This window comes from Chenopodium quinoa, unplaced genomic scaffold (genome assembly GCF_001683475.1).
Source record: "Chenopodium quinoa cultivar QQ74 unplaced genomic scaffold, ASM168347v1, whole genome shotgun sequence".
NCBI classification, from domain to species: domain Eukaryota; kingdom Viridiplantae; phylum Streptophyta; class Magnoliopsida; order Caryophyllales; family Amaranthaceae; genus Chenopodium; species Chenopodium quinoa.
Genome location: NW_018742969.1, coordinates 437,054 through 460,178, shown reverse-complemented (window position 1 = coordinate 460,178; position 23,125 = coordinate 437,054). Strand labels below are relative to the sequence as shown.

General features: G+C 38.2%; 5 protein-coding genes across 9 annotated transcripts in view; 4 read left to right on the top strand and 1 right to left on the bottom strand.

Moving 5' to 3' along the window:
* Positions 1–355: 355 nt before the first annotated feature.
* On the bottom strand, positions 356–1,530 carry LOC110729095 (circumsporozoite protein-like). The gene is made up of 2 exons (XM_021908800.1): positions 1,207–1,530; positions 356–937 (listed from the first exon to the last, which is right to left on the bottom strand). The coding sequence occupies exons 1-2, from the start codon at positions 1,485–1,487 to the stop codon at positions 859–861; spliced, it is 360 nt and encodes a 119-aa protein (XP_021764492.1). The 5' UTR covers positions 1,488–1,530; the 3' UTR covers positions 356–858.
* Positions 1,531–2,777: 1,247 nt separating this feature from the next.
* Positions 2,778–6,652, top strand: LOC110729093 (3-hydroxyisobutyryl-CoA hydrolase-like protein 4, mitochondrial). Of its 5 annotated transcripts, none has more exons than XM_021908794.1 (10): positions 2,778–3,049; positions 3,414–3,518; positions 3,653–3,705; positions 4,045–4,179; positions 4,274–4,370; positions 4,522–4,651; positions 4,824–5,002; positions 5,130–5,257; positions 5,351–5,452; positions 5,554–5,754. In XM_021908794.1, the coding sequence occupies exons 1-10, from the start codon at positions 2,935–2,937 to the stop codon at positions 5,620–5,622; spliced, it is 1,113 nt and encodes a 370-aa protein (XP_021764486.1). In that variant the 5' UTR covers positions 2,778–2,934; the 3' UTR covers positions 5,623–5,754. The 5 variants fall into 5 exon arrangements, with proteins under 5 accessions (XP_021764486.1, XP_021764487.1, XP_021764488.1 ...); XM_021908795.1 differs by lacking the exon at positions 5,554–5,754 and adding an exon at positions 6,576–6,652 and having other exon boundaries at positions 2,779–3,049; XM_021908793.1 differs by lacking the exon at positions 5,554–5,754 and adding an exon at positions 5,761–6,056 and having other exon boundaries at positions 2,782–3,049.
* On the top strand, positions 6,583–9,289 carry LOC110729094 (3-hydroxyisobutyryl-CoA hydrolase-like protein 3, mitochondrial). The gene is made up of 10 exons (XM_021908798.1): positions 6,583–6,713; positions 7,033–7,137; positions 7,270–7,322; positions 7,502–7,636; positions 7,735–7,831; positions 7,916–8,045; positions 8,224–8,402; positions 8,511–8,638; positions 8,743–8,844; positions 9,052–9,289. The coding sequence occupies exons 1-10, from the start codon at positions 6,605–6,607 to the stop codon at positions 9,187–9,189; spliced, it is 1,176 nt and encodes a 391-aa protein (XP_021764490.1). The 5' UTR covers positions 6,583–6,604; the 3' UTR covers positions 9,190–9,289.
* Positions 9,290–9,928: 639 nt separating this feature from the next.
* Positions 9,929–13,474, top strand: LOC110729092 (3-hydroxyisobutyryl-CoA hydrolase-like protein 3, mitochondrial). The gene is made up of 10 exons (XM_021908792.1): positions 9,929–10,112; positions 10,679–10,780; positions 11,103–11,155; positions 11,628–11,762; positions 11,854–11,950; positions 12,063–12,192; positions 12,332–12,510; positions 12,593–12,720; positions 12,821–12,922; positions 13,135–13,474. Exons 1-10 carry the CDS (start codon positions 10,004–10,006, stop codon positions 13,270–13,272), a joined length of 1,173 nt encoding a protein of 390 aa, XP_021764484.1. The 5' UTR covers positions 9,929–10,003; the 3' UTR covers positions 13,273–13,474.
* A 683-nt stretch (positions 13,475–14,157) lies between these two features.
* LOC110729090 (mitochondrial inner membrane protease subunit 2-like) overlaps positions 14,158–23,125 on the top strand; it is a 29,213-nt gene continuing 20,245 nt past the window's right edge. The window contains exons 1-4 of the mRNA XM_021908789.1: positions 14,158–14,366; positions 14,962–15,222; positions 15,307–15,376; positions 15,648–15,813. Of these exons, the coding sequence (XP_021764481.1) occupies positions 15,069–15,222; positions 15,307–15,376; positions 15,648–15,813 (390 nt within the window). The 5' untranslated portion in view covers positions 14,158–14,366; positions 14,962–15,068. The remainder of the gene's footprint in view (positions 14,367–14,961; positions 15,223–15,306; positions 15,377–15,647; positions 15,814–23,125) is intronic.

Genomic DNA, 23,125 nt, shown 5'->3' with positions numbered 1-23,125 from the left:
CAGAAATAGATGGTCAAAGCTTTATTTTTTAAGTTTAACCCAATGAATAGTAAATGAATTGAAAAAAAGGGGGTAGAACATGTAAAAATCTTGGTGTTTTTTTTTTAAGGTGAAAATGCGTGGAATATTTTTTTTATATTTTATATGTTATTTATTAGACACCTCATCAAATGTATTAGGATCATATCCAAAGAGTCAAAGTCAGATAAAACATTTGTGCATTTGGTGGTATGTGGTAATTAAAAATTGGCAATTTGCATCAAAATATCAAAGAACAAAAACTTAATTATAGTGTAATTGTTAATTTTTTTTTTTGTTAATTAAAGAGATAAGCCTCAATCGTTGATCTCAGAAATTTAGGAAACTTAAACCACTTGATTTTGTAGTACTTGTTAAAAAAATATCCAATCATTTACATAATTACATAGATGAACTTTCAAAAATACAATTCTTTTTCTTTCAAAAAAAAAAAAAAAAAAATACAATTCTTTTGATGATGAATACAAACATGGCATAAGTATGATACAAACCACTCTTGATCCAAATACATACAAATCCTTCGACTTTGAGTAGAGTGATATACAATTCAGTTTATACACATACTTCCTCCGTTTACATTTATTCTTGAAACATATTTTGACACGTAGTTAAAATAAGAGATTAGAAAAGGTAAACGAACAACTCAACATAAATTATACTTTAACAATCCTATTTTTCTCCCTTTACCGGTGTTTAAGTTATTTTAATTGATTTGTTTATGTTAACGTTCTCTAAATATTTCCCACCTTAAACTACGTGTGTTATTAGAATGTTCAAAGTAAATATAAACGGAGGAAGTACAAAGTTTCGAGCTTCTGTTTAACAGCAACAACAGAAGATACTGAGGCAGCATTCACAGGCTCCATAACAGCAAAAGCAGCAGCACAGAGCAAATAAACTGCATGCATTCAGAAAAACAGGACAAATATATGATTAAAGTAATCTTGTTATTAAGCTTAATATCAACTAATTTTCGTGTAAAAGTTAATGATCTAGTGTGAAATTTGAACATCACAATATAAACTTAATACTACCTCCGTTTCATATTATTTGCAACAATTTGATATAGAGAGGAAAAATGTCTAATCGTTGCAAATAATATGAAACAGAGGTAGTAGATACAATATTAACGAAAGTTAAAAAAAAAAAAAAAAAAAAAACACGTACGCTGCATAGGCAACTCCTTTTTCTTCACGGCGTGACATAATATGATCAGTGTATGACATTTGATGAGCTATGGGAGGTTTGTCTGTAGATGGGGTTTCGCCGTCTTTAGACAAAGGGGGTGCCTCATCATCATCTTTAGATGGGGTTTCGTCGTCTTGAGACAAAGGGGGTGCCTTATCTTTAGATGGGGTTTCGTCGTCTTTAGACAAAGGGGGTGCCTCAGTCTGAGATGAGGGCTCGACTGTCTCAATTTGAGAAGGGGGTGCCTCATTTGGGTTCATACTTGATATTTCTTTGAAAATTTGGTGAGAAATTGTAATTTGATCACTTGGTTTATGTAGTAGTAGAAAATGAATAACTCAAAATTAATTAATTTAATCCAATGTGATATGATCTGTCATATACGTAATAGTTGGTATTCTTCTCCATTATATGATTATTTTTCTAACTAGATTATGATTAATAAAATCACACAAATTTATTTTGAAAGTAGACTAATATATATTACAAAAAATATGGTTTTGGTCTTCTTGGAAATGAATGAAATTAATATGTTAAACAAGTATGTTTATGAGAAACCTCATCAATAACGTAGCTTAGTCATACCCAAAGATATAGGACAAATTTGAGGAAGTTATTAATACCTTAAAAAAATATCAATTTGCCTTGAATATACAGCAGATTAGTAATAATTGTTGCTTTCATGATACATTAATAGTATAATTACTAATTAACGTTATAAAAATCAACTCATTATTGGATTGATTCTTGGTTGGTGACATTTTTTTTAATTGCTGCTATTCAATGGAACCAAAATTGTAATGGACTTGATTATATATATATATTTTTTTTAATTTATATTTTTCAATATTTAATTATAAATTGATTACAATATTAAGTAACGTAAACACTATGATTACTTGACGTTAGATGAAAGTCAAGAAACTCGAACTTTGACCTAAGAAATTCGAGAGGCTAGCTTTGATGATTAAAGGCTCTGATCGAGGATGATTGACCCTTGTATTCGCGTATAAGAACTGAATTGAACTGAACTAAAATTAATCTGAAGAGAACAACCCTTAACCATAGAATGGGTATTCCGAGTATGTTGTACGTGCATCAATACACTTGATTGTGTACTAAATTTACACTTTTTAAGGGCTATGCATGAAATGCATCCAATAGGGTAAACGCGAAAAATTAGTAGTACTCCCTCTAATCTATTTAAAAATATTAGTCACTTTACACACATATCAATACACTAGTTTGACTTTATTTTTATATAATTGAATATTAATGAAAATTATTTTAAAAATTACAGTATGAAACTTTATATCAATATCTATGTAATAGAAATTATGATCAAAACTAATACATAAATAATAAATAAAGTCCAACATCTTAAATATTCTAAAAACGGAGGGAATACTAATTCAGTTCTAGACCTTCTAGTCTCTTCCACCTCAGCGCTAAAGTTACATGCTTAGCTTTACATGAGCTGAAGTGTTCAATAAAAAAGGTGATCGAATAAATTCATAAAGCCAATAATTTTATATGGAATAGAACATTATTTTATATTTTAAGTCTTTTTTTTTATTAGCAACAATGTCGTTTTTTATAGTACAATTAACACAGTAATTCTTATTATAATTATTTTTAATCAATTTCAAGTTAATCAATAATTAACTCCTTTAGTAGAATATTCTTCATCATTGAAGCTTCTTGATCATGGCTTCCGCTGCTGCTGATGATGATGATGAGTTTGTCAAGGGAAACATTTACTCGAATGGCGTCGCTGTTATTACTCTTGATCGTCCTAAAGCTCTTAACGCCATGACTACAGGTCAAGTTTCCTTTATATTCCTACGTTTTCCTCTAATTATTATAGTAAAATGATTAATGATACTTGATATATAATTAAGCGTGATTAATCACTTCATTATCATATTTTATACGGACTACTTAAGTTCTTTAGGGGACAAAGGGAGTACGCATTTATTATCACAAATTCTTATATGTGGCTAACCATTCTGGTGTTACTCGGATAGTGTTTTAAAGCTTAATCTGACCATATAATAGGGGTAAAATATGTCAACGTTACTAGGGGTTACTCTGATTTTAACCAGTGGTCACACGGGGTGGCGAGCTTGTTACTTTAATTGTTCTCTATTGCTTCCACTAACTTTTGTTAGTTTAATTTTGTACAGCTATGGACAAGAAGTTGAGAAGCATACTAGATGAATGGGAAGAGAACCCAAAAGTAAAATGTGTTATAGTAGAAAGCAGTAGTTCGCCTCGTTCATTCTGTGCTGGTAATTGATTAATGTAAAACTCAATCCAACTTCAATTTGTATCTTGTTTTCTTATTTTATATTAGCATCTGAATTGTTTAATTTCCATTGGATTTATGACCTGATCTACTAAGCTAGTTGATATATATATTTAGGTGGTGATGTCAAGTGTATGACTGAAACTCAAGATTTATCAGCTTTGATTGAGGTTTGTGTTTTACTGTTTGTTTTATGTTGTGTTATTCTGAAGGAGTAGAAATTAAACATATACAAGTAATACTAGAATTAAAAAATGTAAACAGATATTTTATATCTGCAAAATATAGGTTCAAAACAAACAAATGCAAAATATAGATTTAAAATTTGTGTTTACAAACATATACAAGTAATACTGAGTAACTATAGAGTGGTTTTTAAAACCCGAAGATTTTTTATGTAGAAATTTTACCTGAAGTGTGTGTATTGATGCTTGTAGTTGAGCTCAATTGCGAAATCTTTCATTGTGTATTTATTTTTTTTGATGTCTTGAATTTGAATTTATTGGTAGGGATTCACAGCAGAGTACACATTGATTTGTAAGATATCTGAGTACAAAAAACCGTACATCAGCTTCATGGATGGCATAACTATGGGTAAGGGTATTGGCTTATCATGCCATGGACATTACCGCGTTGTCACAGAGGTGCTGTTATAATATGTTGAGTCTTTACTATTTCTTCTGAAGTCATTATTGCAGATTACACTGTTCTGATCTTTCACAGTATAATTTGTAACAGAGGACTCTTATAGCTATGCCAGAAAATAGTATTGGTTACTTCCCTGATGCAGGGTTTTCGTACATAGCTGCATACAGTCCAGGAGAAGGATCAGTGGGTAAGCTAGCTTAGCCTGTCCGTTTGGACCGTATGATGGCCTAGCTATCATAACTTAAGCACAATGTGCATGTTGGAAAGTAAACATGACACATAATAATCTGTTTCTGTTATATACGCTTCCTGTTATACTTTTTTTTTTCATCCTGCAGGCGCTTATCTTGGTATGACTGGTAAAAGAATATCTAATCCGGCTGATGCCTTATACGTTGGACTGGGGACGCACTATGTGCCATCAAGAAGCCTTGGTTCTCTTAAGGACTCTTTATTGGCATCAGCTTTGTATGTACATCCTTTATATATTTTATATTCATCCGTTGCTGTATATGCTTTTTGGGCAAGTGATGAAATTATAAGTTTGGACTTAAGTTATTGCATTATTGTCACTATCATCTCTCAAATGTTGCTGCATTATTATCTGTCATACAATCTTTAACAAGCCGATATTTGACAGCTCAGAGGATCCTTACCAGGATGTTGCAGCTATACTGTCAAATTACAGCATCAAGCCACATCATGAGCCACGACTGAAGCTGCTTTTGCCCTATATTGCTTCTGCCTTCAACGCGAACAAGTCAGTAAGTGAAATAATTGAGGAATTGAAAAGGCATCAGCAGAGTTCTGATGACTTAGGTAAGCTACAATTCTGTTAGTTTTCTGTAGTGATCCTAGAGGTCGATGTTCATACTTCATAGTGCATCCTTTTAAACTTCCATGCCTTTTCGATCACACTCTTACATACAACCGTGGTTTTGTTCAGTGGCTGGCTGGGCCAAGGAGGCCTTGGAAGGGCTTGGCAGAGGAGCTCCATTCTCTCTTTGCTTAACACACAGATGTTATGCTAAAGTTGCATCCGCCATCAGAAGTAATGATGTTCATCTGTCTAATGTGAGTCAGAAGCTTCTAATTTTTGCTGAACATACATATAGTATGCTAAATTTGTTTGCATTTTTATTCTTATGTCCTGCTTTTGGAATCTAGCTGAGAGGAGTTATGAAACTGGAATATAGAATTGTTATTAGAACTTCACCAAGAAAAGATGCTGTTGAAGGTGTTCGTGCTCTTTTGATCGACAAGGATCAGGTCTGTTTAGTTTTCCATTTAAATCATGTTCTATTGTTCTGTGCTGCACAAAACTTATATGTACAAAACATAATTAAATTATGCTCGATTTAAATTTACAGCTAGTTATGTGCAACAACATTACCAAGAATCCTTTGTGCTGGTACCATTTTTCTGTTGGAATGCCTTAAATGTTTAGTAGCACTACGAGTATCCTGCAAGGAGTGTCGCGTGTTCTTGTTTGTCAATATGCTTTGTCAATAAATTCTTGCATCGATCTATTCTAATAGTTGTGGCCTTTGTTGTTGAATCTACATGGCTGCTGGCAGAATCCAAAGTGGACGCCGTCTAGTGTCAAGGAAGTTGATATGCAGGAAGTTGAGGCTATGTTTGAGCCATTTGAGCCTAACATTCCAGAATTAAGGTTTAAGAGCTCTAAGGGGATTTCTCTTTCATCCAAAATTTGAGCCAAATTTTGTATCCAATAATATTAGGACTGCAAATGAAATTGTAGAATCTGATTTCAGGCACAGAAGCTAATTATATAACAGTATATGAACAAAACTGTTTGGAATAATTCCAAATTAATTGATCCAATATGGATGATATGATCAATTGATTATCAGGTATGTTGTAGTTGGTATGACCGCGAAAAAAAATCAGAAGTGAGACATGATATGTTGCCTTCGTTAAAGAAAAATGGGGAAGAACGATTAACATATAATGTTGAGCCCATGAGAAAACCCACAGTAATTATTGAATTGATTCTTGCCTAGAAACTCAAACCTAAGGAGAAGGCCCATTCTAGAAGGGGGGAATTTAAGGGAAAACCCTCCTAAAATGTGCTTGGTAAGATTTGACCCTTGGCCTCATGCCTGAAAGTCGAGAACTAGCCAACTACTCTAGCTTCCTATCTCCACTTAAGCAATAGATTGAAAAACTATAAATATTAATAACTATGTCAAACGCGATTAACTAATTAGAAAACGTTACTTTCAAATAACTCACATACAAGCTCTTTCACAAATGAATGGAGTAGAACATAATTTGAAGTCTTTTTTAATAGCACATCAATGCAAATGCTGACATACATTGATACAATGAACACAATTCTTAATTTTTTTTCTTCTTAATTTCAAATTAGACAATAATGATCATTGAAGTTTCTTGATCATGGCTTCTGCTTCTGATGCTGACAAGTTTGTCAAGGGAAAAATTCACGCCAATGGCGTCGCTGTTATTACTCTTGATCGTCCTAAAGCTCTCAACGCCATGACTTCAGGTCAAGTTTGTTTCCCCTTATTTTCCTATGTTTAATTTTTCTCTAATTATTGTTATAAGTCACCCTATAGTAAAATGATTATTGTACTTGACATTTTATGAATGTCCAAAAGACGAAAGTTCTTTAGGAGACAAAGGGAGTATTTATTATGTATTATTGTTAATTTGTTATACTAGGATGAGTGAACAACTCAATCACTGTGACATACGAAGTACTTAAGTAAAACCCGTGTACTAGTTTAATCTCCTAGGAATGTAAGGCTTGTTATTTTGTTTTTCTATTGCTTCCACTAAATCTTTCTTAGTTTAATTTGGTGCAGCTATGTCCATTAAGTTCAAAAGCTTAATAGATGAATGGGAAGAGGACGCGAAAGTGAAATGTGTTCTAGTAGAGAGTAGTGGTTCGCCTCGTTCATTTTGTGTTGGTAATTTATGTTAAACTCAATCCAACTTCAATTTGTATATCTTATTTTCTTATTTTAGCATCTGAATCGGTTCCATTGGATTTATGACCTGATGTATTATTAGTTGAGATATATATATATGTATGTATTTAGGTGGTGATGTGAAGTATATGACTGGAATTCAGGATTTACCAGCTCTGATTGAGGTTTGTGTTTTTCTATTTGTTTATGTTGTGTTAATTCAGAGGTTTTTATAACCCGAAAATTTTGTATATTGAATTTTTACCTATAGTGTGTGTATTGATTTCTTGGTGTTGAGTTACATGTGAATTCTTTTATTATACTTGGTGTCTTTATTATCTAGTCGCCTTGAACTTATTTGTAGATATTCACAGCGGAATATGGATTGATTTGTAAGATATCTGAGTACAAAAAACCGTTCATCAGCTTCATAGATGGCATAACTATGGGTATGGGTATTGGCTTATCAGGCCATGGCCAGTACCGCGTTGTGACAGAGGTGCTGTTATACTTTGTTAAGCCTTTACTGATTCTTCTGAAGTCATTATTGCAGATTACATTGTTCTGATGATCATTTCTGGTATAATTTTGTAACAGAGGACTCTATTTGCTATGCCAGAAAATAGTATTGGCTTGTTTCCTGATATAGGGTTTTCGTACATAGCTGCAAACAGTCCAGGAGATGGATCAGTGGGTAAGCTAGCCTGTCCCTTAAGGATCGAATGATGAGAAGACCGTGCTTGATGTCATATCTGCTTTCGATTTACACATCTTGCAGGGGCTTATATTGGTATGACTGGCAAAAGAATATCTAATCCGGCTGATGCTTTATACAGTGGCCTAGGGACACATTATGTGCCATCAAGTTTCCTTGGTTCTCTAAAGGAGTCATTGTTGGCATCCGCGTTGTATGTACATCATCCTTTCTTTTAGTTCATCCAGTGTTGGTGCTATATTTGTTGAGGGCAAGTCATGAAGTTATAAGAATGGAATAAAGTTGTTGCAATGTTTTCACTATCATCTGTCTCGTCTGTTTCTGGATTAATATGTCTGCAATCCAATCATTAATAAGCCGATTTTGGACAGTTCAGGGAATCCTTACCACGAAGTTGCTGCTATACTGTCAAATTACAGCACCAAGCCACATTCAGAGCCACAACTGAAGCTGCTTTTATCCTATATTGCTTCTGCCTTCAACGCGAACAAATCAGTCAGTGAGATATTTGACGAATTGAAAAGGCATCAGCAGAGTTCTGATGACATAGGTATGTAGCTATTCTGTTTTCTGTAGTGATATCCAGTCCATCCTTGTAAACTTGTTACGCCTTTTCAATCACTCACTCACCCACTCACATCCGTGGCTCGTTCTGCAGTGGCTGGATGGGCCAAGGAGGCCTTGAAAGGGCTTGGCAGAGGAGCTCCCTTCTCTCTTTGCTTAACACACAGATATTATGCTAAAGTTGCATCAGCTGTCAAAAATAATGATGCTCATCTGTCTAATGTGAGTCAGAAGCTTCTCATTTTCGTACCTTTTGCCAATTTTACATGCATATCCCCTTCAATATTTGTTTCCTTTTCTTTGCTCATGTCCTGCTTAAAATCTAGGTGATTGGAGTAATGAAACTGGAGTATAGAATTGCTATTAGAGCTTCACAAAGAAAAGATGTCGTTGAAGGTGTTCGTGCTCTTTTGGTTGACAAGGATCAGGTCTGTCTAATCTCCAGTTGAATTATGTCCCCTGTTGCACAGAACTGTTATGTACAACATTATCAAGGGTTTGCACTAGTGATAGATCCTGCAATGGGTCTCGTCGTGTTCATGTTTGTTGATTTGGTTTGCCTTTAATTTCTGGTTTGTTGATTTGCTTTGCCTTCAATTTCTTGTTTGTTGATGAAGTTACATGGCTGCTTGCAGAATCCAAAGTGGACGCCGTCTAGTGTCAAAGAAGTTGACATGCAGGAAGTTGAGGCTATTTTTGAGCCATTTGAGCCTAACATTCCAGAATTGAGGTTTAAGAGCTCCAAGGAGATTTCTCTTTTAGCCAAAATTTGAGCGAAATATGTATCCGAATATCCTATAATAATATTAGGATTACAAATGAAATTGTGAAATCTTTTTCAGGCCTAAATAATAATCAACATTTTGAAATTTATTCATAACAATTTCATCATACAAGTATACAATCCCCCCCCCCCCCTCTAAAATAAAGTTGTTTCAAGTTAATATGTATATGTATATCTTCCTAATTGTATAAACTAAGAAATGAACTCAAAACAATCCTATTCAGAGTCATAATCATCAGCAATATATTGTTTTATAATGAACTAACAAAGGGTGATGCAACTCTTTTAGCTATTGTCGCGGCAGGTCGTGTCATGCCCTGTCATATTTCTCCCAAATAAAGACGACTCAAACTCCACCCACAACAAGTAAATATAGTGGAGTAACATGTTGTATTGAGCCTTGGTTGGCCAGTGCAATCTTTAAAGAGTAGTAATATAAAATCTAAACTGTTGTTAATGAAGATATAGAAAGAGCATATGGAATTAGAAAACTCTAACTAAAAAGTTACGGATTATTAAGTACATCTATGAGACAAATTCAAAAATACCGACAAAAATAAAAATTGTAATAATCATTGAGAGTTAAAGGAAATAATATTTTATGCGAAGTATAAGACGCCCATGCACTTGGTGACATGCTCAATCCCATCAAATTAATTACACTCACATAAATCACATGCAAGAACAGTCAACCAACTCGAATTATTACTTACTAATAATTCTAGATTTCTATTCTAATCAAATCATGCATTAATACTATTACTTGCATTATTATCTCTTCATTCTTCTCTTTCTCATTGATCATGGCTTCCGCTTCTCTTGCCAATGAGTTCGTCAAGGGAAACATTCAAGCTAATGGCGTCGCTGTTATTACTCTTGATCGTCCTAAAGCTCTCAACGCCATGACTCCAGGTCAATTTTTGCTTTCTTTACATTTAATTTGTTCACCATGGTTGAAATGTACATTGACGTAACTTAGTTAGAGTGCATTTAGTCTTACTGTACCCTTCTTATAACTATGTGGTCGGAAAGTAAAATACTCCTTCCGTCTCTGTAATAGTCTCATTCAAAGAATTGTAACTTTAATAAAACGAGTATTCATTGACTAAGAAAATATTCACCTTAAAGTATGTATAGTTTTAAAATATCAACTTTTTACACATAATGGTTAGTTATACTAATTATTCAATGATTATATTGTTCAATACATAGGAACCATGGATGTATGATCTAATAAGAAGACTCGTATCATTGTTGTTATATATGTATGGACTATAGAGTGCGTGCTTAAGTAGAAATGTAGAATATGTACATGTTAGTTGTACGTAGTTCTCTTAGGGTTTGAGCACGAGGATTATTACATTGGCATGATTGTATCATTATTTTTATTTAGCTAATTTTATAAAAATTGATCAATGGAAGGCTTGTTACTTGTTTTTTTTTTTGTTTCCATAAAGTTTTATTTAATTTTGCTGCAGAAATGGACAATAAGTTCAAAAGCTTTCTAGATGAATGGGAAGAAGATCCAAGAGTGAAATGTGTTCTAGTAGAGAGTAGTTCACCTCGTTCGTTCTGTGCTGGTAATGATGCAAACACAATCCTTTTTTGTACCGAATTAGGGTTTGTTGACTTCAGCTTAATTTCAGTTTAGTTTAGTTCAGCTCCAATCAGTTCAGCTCAATTCAGTAAATGTGAGCAAACTCTACTTGCCAACCTTTAACCAGCACATGATTTTGTGCAAAAAAGAAAAAAGAAATGACTCCTTACTGATCCGTATATATATATCAAGTAAATTTGTGCCATTTATAGGAGTTAATAAGGAAATTTTTCCAAGTAATTTGGGACGAAGGGAGTATTCAATTCTGTTTTAGCATCTAACTCAATGTATTATTTGATCTCTAGGTGGTGATGTGAAGTATCTTACTGGAACTCAAAAATTATCAACTCAGATTGAGGTTTGTGCTTTTTTTTTTATTAACAATTTTTTTTTTTTTTTTTTTTTTTTTTTTTTTTTTTTTTTTTTTATAGTATTAATTGTTATTGTCGAGGCCAACTTTTGTCTGAAACTTATTTGTTCCTACTACTTCATTATCTGATTTTGAAACATACATATAGTCTTCAGGGTAGAGATATATGTTAAAGTGTGTATAATGTGTAGGCGAGGTCAAGTATATTATCTTTGAGGCGAATACTTTTCAATGTGCCACTCTTTAATCTGTAATGCTATGCGCTTTCTAGCTATTAAGCTGGTGCTACTATTATTTGATGATGTTATGAAGATCATAATATTGGTCTACCTCCTTTTGTTCAAGCTCCAATGTATCTTTTACCTATATTGTTTGTATTGAATTTCTGTGCTCAATTTTCTCCTATTAATTCATTTGTATCTCTTGGTTTTTTATGCTTAATCTCTTCAATTATTGGCAGGTGTTCACGGCAGAGTATACTTTGATTTGCAAGATATCTGAATACAAAAAACCGTACATCAGCTTGATGAATGGCATAACTATGGGTATGGGTATCGGCTTATCATGCCATGGCCATTTCCGCGTTGTGACAGAGGTGCTGTCTTAATTTGTTAGCTCTTTACTAACTTTTCTGAAGCTATTGCAGATTACATATATTCTGATCTTTTCTTGTATAATTGTAACAGAGGACTGTATTTGCTATGCCAGAAAATAGTATTGGTATGCTACCTGATGTAGGGTTTTCTTACATTGCGGCAAACAGTCCAGGAGATGGATCAGTGGGTAAGCTAGGCCGTGTTTGGTGTTTCTCAACACAACCTAATGTAACTTAAGCACAATATGCATGTTGGAAAGTAAACCGGACATTAAAATCTGTTTCTGTTATATCATGCAGGTGCTTATCTTGGTCTGACTGGTAAAAGAATATCTAACCCAGCTGATGCATTGTACGTTGGCCTAGGGACGCACTATGTGCCATCGAGTAACCTAGGTTCTCTAAAGGAGTCCTTGTTGACATCCACTTTGTATGTATAGCGTTCTTTCTTTTAGTTCACAAGGTTATAAAAATGGACTGATGTTACTGCATTATTGTCACTATCCTCTCTCGTCTGTTGCTGCATATTATGTCAGCAATACAATTTTAATAAGCTGATTTTTGGACAGTTCGGAGGATCCTTACCAAGATGTTGCAGAGCTACTGTCAAAATACAGTATCCAGCCACATACCGAGTCACAGCTGAAGTTGCTTTTGCCTTATATTGCCTCTACCTTCAATGCAAACAAGTCAGTAAGTGATATATTTGAGGAATTGAAAATGCATCAGCAGAATTCTGATACCAGAGGTAAGATACCCATTGTGCACCCTAGTAAATTCATTATGCCATTTTTATCAGTCTTACAACATGAGCGTGGTATAATCTGCAGTGGCTGGATGGGCCAAGGAGGCCTTGGAAGGGCTTGGGAAAGGCGCTCCATTCTCTCTGTGCTTAACACACAAGTATTATGCTAAAATTGCATCAGCTGTCAAAAGTAATGATGTTCATCTGTCAAATGTGAGTCTGAAGCTTCTCATTTACGCGGTCTGCATATCTTATTAAGACTTTGCTCTCATTTTTGTTTCTTGTTTTCTGTTTTTCCGTGCTTGATATGTAGGTTAGTGGAGTGATGAAACTGGAGTACAGAGTTATTCTTAGAGTTTCACTAAGAAAAGACGCTGCAGAAGGTGTCCGTGCTATTCTGGTGGACAACGATCAGGTTTGTCTAATTTCCATTCAAATTATATTGCACAAACTGCACCTGTTATGCACAAGTACAGAATAAACTCATAACTTGGTAAATGCAACAACATTACTAAAGGGTCTTTTGTTATGGCCTTGTTTTTGTTCGATTGCCTTGAATCTGATTCTTCGAGTGTACTAGTATGTTAAATTTACATAGCTGACATATATTTTTTTTACTGCTGGCAGAATCCAAAGTGGAATCCATCTAGTGTGCAGGAAGTTGATATGCAAGAAGTTGAGGCACTTTTTGAGCCATTTGAGCCTAGCATTCCAGAATTGATGTTTAAGAGCTCTAAGTGGAATTCTTTAACAGCCAAACTTTGAGAGAAATATGTATCCATATTACATATATCCAACAAAATTACAGTATTTTATCTTAATATAGTCATATAGGAGTAATATTCATATATTCTTGCAATGATTTGTTATGGTTACTTTCACAAAGGATTATCTATAAATAATTTTACATTTGTACAATTTGTACTCCATAAGTAACCCATGTATCAACAATGGTAATGGGTGTTTTTTGATTTGATAACCCATGTCACTGAAAGATTCCTACTTACTAATTGGAATCATCTCTTGCTTCTATTGGCTACTACTTCAACAATTTTTCAAAATGGTTATATAGTTGTACCAAACTCATTCTCGAGACTTTATGCACTTAGTGGTAGGTCTGTTATGTTTCCAAATCAATTTTAATAACCTTGGAAAACACACCACGCAATCACTTTACGGATGAAAGGATTTCCTAAAAATTGGTCCAAAAAAACAATTAAGTGAGTAACCTTCAAATTTGGACAATTTTCAACTTTTTCAAACTCACCATAGACCCCAAGAGACTTAAGACAAATATTATGGGCTTCAAATTTGATCTTCAATAAACATTTTTAAACTTGACAAGATTAAGCACTGAGTTGCTTCCCAAGGCGTCCAACGGGTCTCAAGAAGCCTCTTTGATGCCTCAAACTATATCATTCATGCCTCGTCTCACCCTTCGTTATCATATCTTAAAATGTCTTGTAATTATAAACCATCGGTGTATGAGTGCATCAATAATCATGATGGACGTGTTTGGTTGTTTAGTAAGTAGTAACCCAATGATCGAAGCTTGAATCCAAAGCTGATCCTGATCCCGACTACTCTTAGAAATTAGAAAGTGAGAAGATCCAAATAAATCCGACTCATATCCGATCCAAATGACCCGCAAAAAGAACCCTTACCCCCAAGGCCCCAACCATTGTACACTATATCTCAGAAATCAAACTGATTACTATTTTACTATTGGAGTACGGCACAAGGCTCTTTCCTCCTTCCTCAAAATTGAGGAATTGAGGTTCAAATTACAATATTGAGAGGGAAAGATTTGGGGCAAATTCAATCTTTTCCAGAAATTGAAATCCAAAGTCACTTGCTAGGTAATTAATCTTCCATTGCTTAACTCTTTCGTGTTCAAACTGATTTTTTCATGCCTCAATTATTCATTGGCAAGCTCAAATCAAAGTTTAGATAAACTGTTTGGTAGTTTTTAGGGACTTGATTGTTTCTTATTAATTAGGTTTTCTATCTTCATCAATTTGGGTAATTCATTAAATTGTAGTAGTATTACAGATTAAAGTATGCATTTTTCTAGAACTTGCTGATTACTGAATTATATTTTGTTTACTTGGTGATTTGGTATAGACTATAGTGAGTTGAAATTGGAAGAATTTCTGCAGCATTCTACTTTGTGACAATAAATTCTGGCGTTTTTTTTAAAAGCCATTGAAATAAAAATTAGAATAAGTATGTTCTTAGCGAAAATTACATGCTTCTATCATTTTTGAGCTCATTCAGGAAGTATATTGAGGTTTCGAATTAATATTTGGATGCTATAAACAGCTAATCTTATATAATGATCTTGTACAGAGGAATCGAATAGGCGGGTACTATTGTATTTTGCACTTTTTTTCAACACCTTTAAACTCTGATTGATGTAGAAATGTTGGACTGATTAATGTTGATTAATACCAGGTATTTGGCTTGATATATATGCAAACCATTTTGTGATCCTATTCATTGAAAGTTGAAGCGGATGACTCCAGATTTCAGTTGACGATTATTGGGTTACAAAATTTTGGATGGCTACTCCTAATTATTGGTGGGGTGTTGCCAAAAAATGTTTTACAGTTGGTATCATATCCCTAACTGTTTCTGACCGATTTGCATCTGTCTCACGAATTTCTGGACATTCTATGTCTCCTACATTCAATCCTGCACGTAGTTATTTTAAAGGTAAGGAAATGTCTAATGATGAAGAAAATGCTTTTGATAGGTTTTTTAGGCGTGGCTAACTATACATCGATTGTTATTTTGTAGACTATGTTTTGGTGGAGAAATTTTGCCTCAAGAATTACAACTTTTCACGTGGTGATGTTATAATTTTCTTGTGAGTCTCTCATAAAGCTTCTTGATTTGGTTGTTAAATAATGTAACATGCTTGCTTCTTGCTGACATGATTGAAAGCATAAATTTCATACAATCATCCTTACCGTTTTTGCTATTCAATATCTCCCTTATATATGTTAGCTTCTGTGGCTGTCATTTTTAAGTTTGTTCCTAGTTACTATTCTAAGTAGAATTTTTAGCAGTGCTGTCTGTATTCAACACCTTGGCATCTTTTCTAATGTTTTCGCGTTTGTTGTTGTAAAATACGCTAGGTCCCCAAGTAATCACAAGGAGAGACATGTGAAGAGGATCATTGCTATGCCTGGTGATTGGCTCAATCTGTCTGACTCACATGATACAGTGAATATTCCTCAGGGCCATTGTTGGGTGGAGGGAGATGATGTAGCTTCCAGTGCTGATTCAAGATCTTCCGGTCCAGTAAGTGACTCCTTATTGAACTGAAACGCTTTAATCGATTTTTGATTTGAAGTTAGGTTTGTATTATGTCAAACCTCAACCTAGTGTCTGTTGGGAATTTTGTAAAACTGAAACCTGTGGGGCCCATGCTTAGAAACTTAGAAGTTAAAATGTAAGAATCACAATGAGCATGGGGTTGGCATACTGATGGGAGGATGTCGGTTTTTCCCATTTCCTTTCACATGTGAATATAATGTACAAAAGCAAAGACTCAGATCAATTCCTAAGCAACTTCGAGTTCTTTTCTTCACCTCCTCCATAACGACCCCCCAATTCAACCTGCATTGCTACTCCCCCTTCGCTTGCATTTATCAGCTTATACATGTAAGATTAACCCTTCTGTTATCTGACCATTGTTTCCTTCCCCCTTCTTTCTTGGGAGGACCTAGAGCTGTCAAAAATTGACCCGACCCGAAATACCGACACAAATCCGATTATTAACCGACCCATCTGAACCCGAAAAAATGGTGACCTAAACCCGACCTGACCTGACCTGAAACCAACCCTAGACCCGAGTATGTGTGACCCGAACCTGAACATGAACTGACCTGGAGATGACCCGACACGAATGTAACCCGTAAATTATTAACCGAATCCGACTTGAACCGAAATTGACCCAAACCTGTTTTAACTCGTCAAAACCCGAATTTAACCCGACTTGTTACTAACCTCATCTGAATTCAACCCAACCCGAATTTAACCCAACCTGTTACAAACCCGACCCGAAATCAACCCGACTTGTTATTCACCTAACCCAATTTCAACCCGACTTGTTATTGACCCGACTCGAATTTTACCATACCTATTACTTACCCAACCCAAAAATTCAACCCGATTTGTTACTAGCCCGACTCGAAATTAACACGACTTGTTATTGACCCAACCTAAATTCAACCCAAATTGTTCCTGACTCGATTTCAAATCACCTTAAATGCAATTTAGACCACCTTATAATTGTTGATCAAAGCATTTTGTCTAGGGAGACCAAGCCAGCAAAAGAAAGGAGCATCATCCTCAAATTTAAGAGTGAAATATAGTGTATATTTGTTGTATGGTCAAAGGAGATAATTATATTCCTAAATTATAGACTACAGTTCTCTAGTATATTGCCATATATATTATAGTCAAAGGAAATAATTAGCTTGATAAAAATGATTGATTAGGGGATTTTTCCCCACCAATCACCATCTGACAAGTGGACCAATCAGGTTCCGCCATGTGTCCGTCACATGGGCCAATAGGAGCCTGCCACGTGTCAAGCAATGATCCGTCCACTCTGGACCAATTACGACACGACACGTGTCCTTCCCATGACACCTGGGATAACCGGTCACCTAGGCCCAACTTCCGTGGGAAGCCCAATCAACCAAGGTTAACCTAAACCTAGATTGGCACGTTTCCCGAGGTTATAAATACCTCCCTTAATCCTCATTAAGGGAGATTACGCAGATTACACACATTAAACTCTCTCACCTAGAGAGACCCAATCACTTTAATTTCCGCATTAATTACTCCTTAATCAAGTACTAACTTGACCGTCGGAGGCGGATCTCCAATCATCCGGAGCATCCGTTTGTTTTGCAGGTACAGGCGTCCGGTTCCAGTCTCGGAATTGTAACTCTCCCGCAGGACATCAGAAAACCCCGAAACATCTTGGCGCCGTCTGTGGGGAGAGTACTTCTGAGATGGCATCCACGTTTGTGCCGGCTCCTGAAGAGAGACGTCCCCTGGACGACCCTCTAGTTCAGTCGGACCACGATACTGAGAATGAATTTGAAGTTGAAGCTCACACAACTTCAGACGGGACCCTAAGGGCCCGACGTACCCGTCATACCGAAAGGAGGGAACGGGAAAATCTTCAAACTGGAAGCGAGCCAGCAGGCGCACCGCCTGTTCGGCAGCAGCCGACTGATAGGTCTGCTCCCATCACAAGGAACGAACTCATGACCTTCATGAGGGACTTCAAGGGAGAAATTCAAGAGTTGATCAACAAGAAGCCGCCTGCTCTGGACAAGGAGCAGTCGGCTAAGAAACCCTCCACTTCACGGAAGAGGAAGCCAGTTCAAGGGCGAGAGGCGACCCCTCATCCTAAATCTAGGAAGTGGGAGCCACCTGCCCTTGATTTCACAAAATACCGTTTTCCTACTCCAGGAAATAAGAAACCTGTTCGTCATATTCAGGCGGACGGGTCGAGGAAAACATACACAGACGCTCGGCTACTGCTAGAGCAGAAGAAGAGTGACCGATTGTCAGAGTCGGCCTCTACTTCAAACTTCCAAGACAGTCTGCGAAATACCTCGATGAGGCATACTCAGTCGTATCATGAGAGTCAGTCAGGCGGCACCTCCCGTCAGTCCGGCTTTCATAGCGACCAGGCGGTACCAAACTTACCGTTTGTACCGCAACAACAGTATTTTTTACAGCCACCTCCGTTTGGTGGACATGCAGCAAAAAATGTCCAACCTATGGACTGGCAGCTACGGTTGCTTAGACTTGGTGAACAGCCGTCGGCCTTCTCCAAGGAAATTACTGAAGCCGCTCAGCCGGTCAAAGTGAAAAATGTATTAGTAGGCGCCTATGACGGCACTACTAACCCAGAAGACCATCTGATGGCATTCACCAACCTGATGTACCTTCAAGGGTTGGATAATCCCACTTGGTGCAAGTGTTTCCCAGCGACTCTCAAAGGAATCGCACAACAATGGTTCGGCAACCTGCCGACTGGTTGTGTAAATAACTTCAAGACGCTTGCTTACTTATTCACCTCCAACTTCGCCATGAACATCCCAGCGAAGAAGACGACCCTTGATTTAGGAACAATTCAGCAGGGCGAGAAGGAGGGGCTTCGTTCTTACATCAGGCGGTTTAACCTGATGAGAATACAGATTCAAGGGTTACCGGATGAAGTAGCCTATACTGACTTTTTCAGAGGTCTCAAAGACGGGTCGACCTTCAAATTTGATTTGGTCCGAAAGAGGGTGGCGACTCTTCAAGAGGCCTTGATTGAAGCGGAAGCTTATATACAGGCGACTGATCTTTGTAGTACGGTAAAGCAGTCAGACGGGAGAAGGTCCGACAAAAGAGAAGGACGACAAAAACAGTCGTCAAACAAAGACGAGAAGAGAAAAGAGGTCTGGGCGGCTGATTCCTCTAAACAGCCGGCCCAGAAAAAGAAAAAAGAATTCAAACCATACTCCCCAAAGTATGCGTTTAACAAGGATAGCCAATTTATCCTAAAGGAAGTCAAGGGACGGATCTCAATTGAGAAGCCGGTCCCCATGAAGGGTTCTGCAAACAACCGGAACCAAGAAAAATTCTGTGATTATCATGAAGATGTTGGTCATCACACCAATGAATGCATCAGTCTCATGCGGTATCTGGACCGCCTGGCTGAGCAAGGTGATCTTGACACTTATGTCAAGAAATCTACGGGGAACACTTCCTCGAAAAAGCAGTCGGCCAAAAAGAATCAACAGGCCGACAGTTCCGATACAGATGATGCAGTCGTCTACACCATTGCAGACGGCTTCTCAGGAGGCGGCCCCACTATTAGGGGCAACAAAGACAATATCAGACGGTTAGATGTAAATTCCGTTCACCAAGAACGGCCCTCCAAATATTCATTTCCTGAGATTGTCATCACTGAAGAAGATCTAGAAGGGGTAAGAGGGCCGCATGACGACCCTATCGTTATTGAATGTAAAGTGGCCAACCAGAGAGTTGGCCGAATCCTCATAGATACCGGAAGCTCCTCAGTAGCAAATGTCTGTCGAAACTAAAATATCAGACTGATTGCATACATCCGACATCCCACCCTTTAGTAGGGTTTGGAGGAGGAGTCGTCCACCCAGTGGGACGAGTGGATTTACCCATCCGCCTGGGCGAAAAAGGGGAAGGACGACACATGGTAGTCCGGTTCTTGGTAGTAGAAGAATTCTCGGCCTACAACATGATTCTGGGACGACCAACCCTGAATAATTCCAAGGCTGTTATAATCCCATCTCTTATGTTGCTCAAGTTTGAGAGGGATAATGGAACAGTCGGGTCCCTAAGGGGAGATCAGAGGATGGCCCGTGAGTGCTATCTCTCGGATGTCAAGCCCACTGTTATGGCCACTGGGTCGAGCGGTGGAAAAATAGACATTGACAATGTCAAGGAGAGTGCGCCTGTTCAAGAAGCAGGCGGCAAGAAGAGAAAGGCATCCCAGACAGGAGCCGCAAGAAAAGACAGAAAATAGCAATCATTGGCAGAGGAGCGGTCGGATGAATTCCGCCCTCAGCCAGCTGGTGAGCATACGGACCTGATCTTAGATGACTCGCGTCTTGACAGAACAATCAAGGTTGGGACGACTGCTCTAAGGGACCTGGGTGACGACTTTCACAAACTATTGAAAGAATACAAGGACATCTTTGCATTCGAAGTCCATGAAATGCCAGGCATTAGTCCTGATCTGGCGGTACATAAACTGGCCGTGGATCCGAAAAAGAAGCCGGTACGGCAGAAGAAGCGGAACCATGGCGAAGAAAGAAGTCAGGCGGCAACCGCCGAAGTTAAAAAATTACTTGATGCAGGGTTCATTCGGCAATGTTACTTCCCAGACTGGGTTGCAAATGTGGTGCTTGTTAAAAAGCCGAATGGCACCTGGCGAATGTGTGTAGACTACACAGACTTAAACAAGGCGTGCCCCAAAGACAGTTACCCTCTGCCTAAAATTGATAACCTGGTTGACTCAACAGCCGGCCATGCTTTGATGAGCTTTATGGACGCCTACTCTGGTTTCCATCAAATTCCTTTATGGGAGAAAGATCAGGAGAAGACGGCCTTCGTCACTGATCAGGGGTTATACTGTTACACGGTCATGCCGTTTGGTCTTAAGAATGCCCCGGCCACTTTCCAGCGAATGATAAACACTGTGTTCTTTGATCAGATTGGGAGAAATGTCGAGGCATATATTGATGATATGATTGTCAAGTCTAAACTTCAGAAAGATCATCTGTCGGACCTCCGAGAAACTTTCGCCACACTCAGGCGGCACCATGTCATGCTCAATCCTAAGAAATGTGTCTTTGGAGTTGAGTCTGGGAAATTTCTCGGATTCCTTATCAATCAGAGAGGAATAGAGGCGAACCCTGAGAAGGTGCAGGCGGTCATCGACATTCAGTCGCCTCGTACCATCCGAGAGGTTCAGAAGTTAACAGGTTGTCTGGCGGCCTTGGGAAGATTTCTAAGCCGATCAGGCGACAAATGCCTATACTTTTTCCAGGCAATTAAGAAAAAGGCAAGGTTTGAATGGGGGCCGGATGCTGAGGCGGCCTTCCAGAAATTGAAAGTTCACTTGCATTCCTTGCCGAGGCTGGTCAGCCCTTTGCCCAAAGAAGTACTCTACATGTACCTGGCCGTCTCTGATCATGCGTTAAGCGTTGTTCTCCTTGCTGAAAGAGACGGCTGTCAGCTCCCGGTCTATTTTGTCAGTCACGTACTGAAAAATGCCGAGTTGAGGTATCCCTTAGTGGAGAAATTTGGTCTTGCACTCTTCATGGCTGTTAAAAAATTGAAGCCCTACTTTTTGGCACATGCAGTCGTCGTGTATACAGACCAACCTATCAAGCGGCTGCTGACCATCATGGAGTCGTCAGGCCGAATGATCAAATGGGCCATAGAAATACAGAGCCTCGAAGTTACCTTCGAGCCTAGAAAAGCAGTGAAGGGGCAAGCCTTTGCTGACTTTATTGTTGAGATGACTCATCCTCCTGACTCTCAAGTTCCAGACCAAGTCTGGAAGGTATATGTGGATGGAAGCTCTACTTCAAATGGTTGTGGAGCAGGCGTCATATGTCAGTCGCCAGAGGGCGACAGGTACGAGTATGCTCTACGCTTCAGTTTTCAGGACTCAAACAATGAGCCAGAATATGAAGCTTTACTAGCCGGAATCCGCATGTGCAAGGCGGCAGGGGCAAGAAAAATAGACGCCTGTTCTGATTCACAATTGATAGTGAGTCAGTACAATGGCGAATACGAAGCAACCCATCCGGCCATGATCAAGTATTTACAGGCGGTACGACAGGCGGTCGGATCCCTTGAAGATTTTCGTCTGACCCAAGTGCCGAGATCAAAAAACAACCAGGCGGATGCACTTTCAAAATTAGCATCATCCGCCTCCTGTGATACTCCTCGAACTGTTTTTTGGGAAGTAATGGAGAGGAGAAGCATTGAGGAAGAACCTATTGGAATCTTAGACATAAGCTCAACCTGGATGGATCCAATCAGGGCATATCTGATAAAGGGTACCCTGCCGGATGATCATCAACAGGCGGCAGCACTGAAAAAACGAGCAACCAGTTTTGAAATAATAAAGGGAGAACTTCACAAAAGGGGGTACCTTCAACCCTTCTTAAAGTGTGTTTCTCCAGAAAAGGGACGAGAGATACTAGACGATCTTCACTCTGGTTACTGTGCTTCCCATATAGGCGGTAGGACGCTTGCTCAATGGGCAAGGCGGCAGGGCTACTTTTGGCCTACTTTAGAAGCAGATGCAATGGAGATGGTGAAAAAATGTGACAAGTGCCAAAGGTTTGGCAAGCTAATTCACCGTCCGGCTACTGACCTCACTACCATTCATAGCCCACTACCGTTTGCTAAGTGGGGCATGGATATTCTGGGTCCATATACGCCTGCTACAGGCGGAAGGAGGTACATACTTGTTGCCGTCGACTACTTCACTAAATGGGTAGAGGCGGAGGCTGTAAAGGGAATCAAGACGAAGGATGTAATTTCATTCATTTGGAAAAATGTCATCACTCGGTTCGGGGTTCCCATGTCTATGGTTTTTGATAATGGTCCCCAATTTGAGACACCTGTTCTCAAAAGCTGGTTGGGTGACCAAGGAATTGCACACTACTTTGCATCTGTCGGCCGTCCACAAGCAAACGGCCAGGTAGAAGCCTTTAATAAAATCATCTCAGACGGTCTCAAGAAAAAGATTGAACGAGCAGGCGGCCTATGGGCGGATGAATTACCACATGTTCTCTGGGCCATTAGGACGACTGAAAAAGGGGCAACTGGAGAAACTCCATTCCTCCTAACTTATGGTGCGGAAGCTGTTCTTCCAGTAGAACACTACGAGCCGACTCTTCGAGTAATGCTATATGACGAAGAGGCAAACTGGGAAGCCATGCGCCTGGCATTAGACTCACTTCCTGAAAGGAGGGGCAATGCTGTCTTGCGCCATGAAATTTACCGTCTGAGAATGACTAGATCATACAACAAAAAAGTA

Coding starts and splice junctions, on each gene's coding strand:
- LOC110729095 (XM_021908800.1), bottom strand. CDS start 1,487: ATGAACCCAAATGAGGCACCCCCTTCTCAAATTGAGACAGTCGAGCCC. Junction 938..1,206: donor AAAGGAGTTGCCTATGCAGC/GTACGTGTTTTT, acceptor GAATGCATGCAG/TTTATTTGCTCTGTGCTGCT.
- LOC110729093 (XM_021908793.1), top strand. CDS start 2,935: ATGGCTTCCGCTGCTGCTGATGATGATGATGAGTTTGTCAAGGGAAAC. Junction 4,180..4,273: donor ATTACCGCGTTGTCACAGAG/GTGCTGTTATAA, acceptor AATTTGTAACAG/AGGACTCTTATAGCTATGCC. Junction 5,258..5,350: donor ATGATGTTCATCTGTCTAAT/GTGAGTCAGAAG, acceptor TTTGGAATCTAG/CTGAGAGGAGTTATGAAACT.
- LOC110729094 (XM_021908798.1), top strand. CDS start 6,605: ATGGCTTCTGCTTCTGATGCTGACAAGTTTGTCAAGGGAAAAATTCAC. Junction 6,714..7,032: donor TCTCAACGCCATGACTTCAG/GTCAAGTTTGTT, acceptor AATTTGGTGCAG/CTATGTCCATTAAGTTCAAA. Junction 7,323..7,501: donor ATTTACCAGCTCTGATTGAG/GTTTGTGTTTTT, acceptor ACTTATTTGTAG/ATATTCACAGCGGAATATGG.
- LOC110729092 (XM_021908792.1), top strand. CDS start 10,004: ATGGCTTCCGCTTCTCTTGCCAATGAGTTCGTCAAGGGAAACATTCAA. Junction 11,951..12,062: donor TCCAGGAGATGGATCAGTGG/GTAAGCTAGGCC, acceptor TATATCATGCAG/GTGCTTATCTTGGTCTGACT. Junction 12,193..12,331: donor TCCTTGTTGACATCCACTTT/GTATGTATAGCG, acceptor ATTTTTGGACAG/TTCGGAGGATCCTTACCAAG.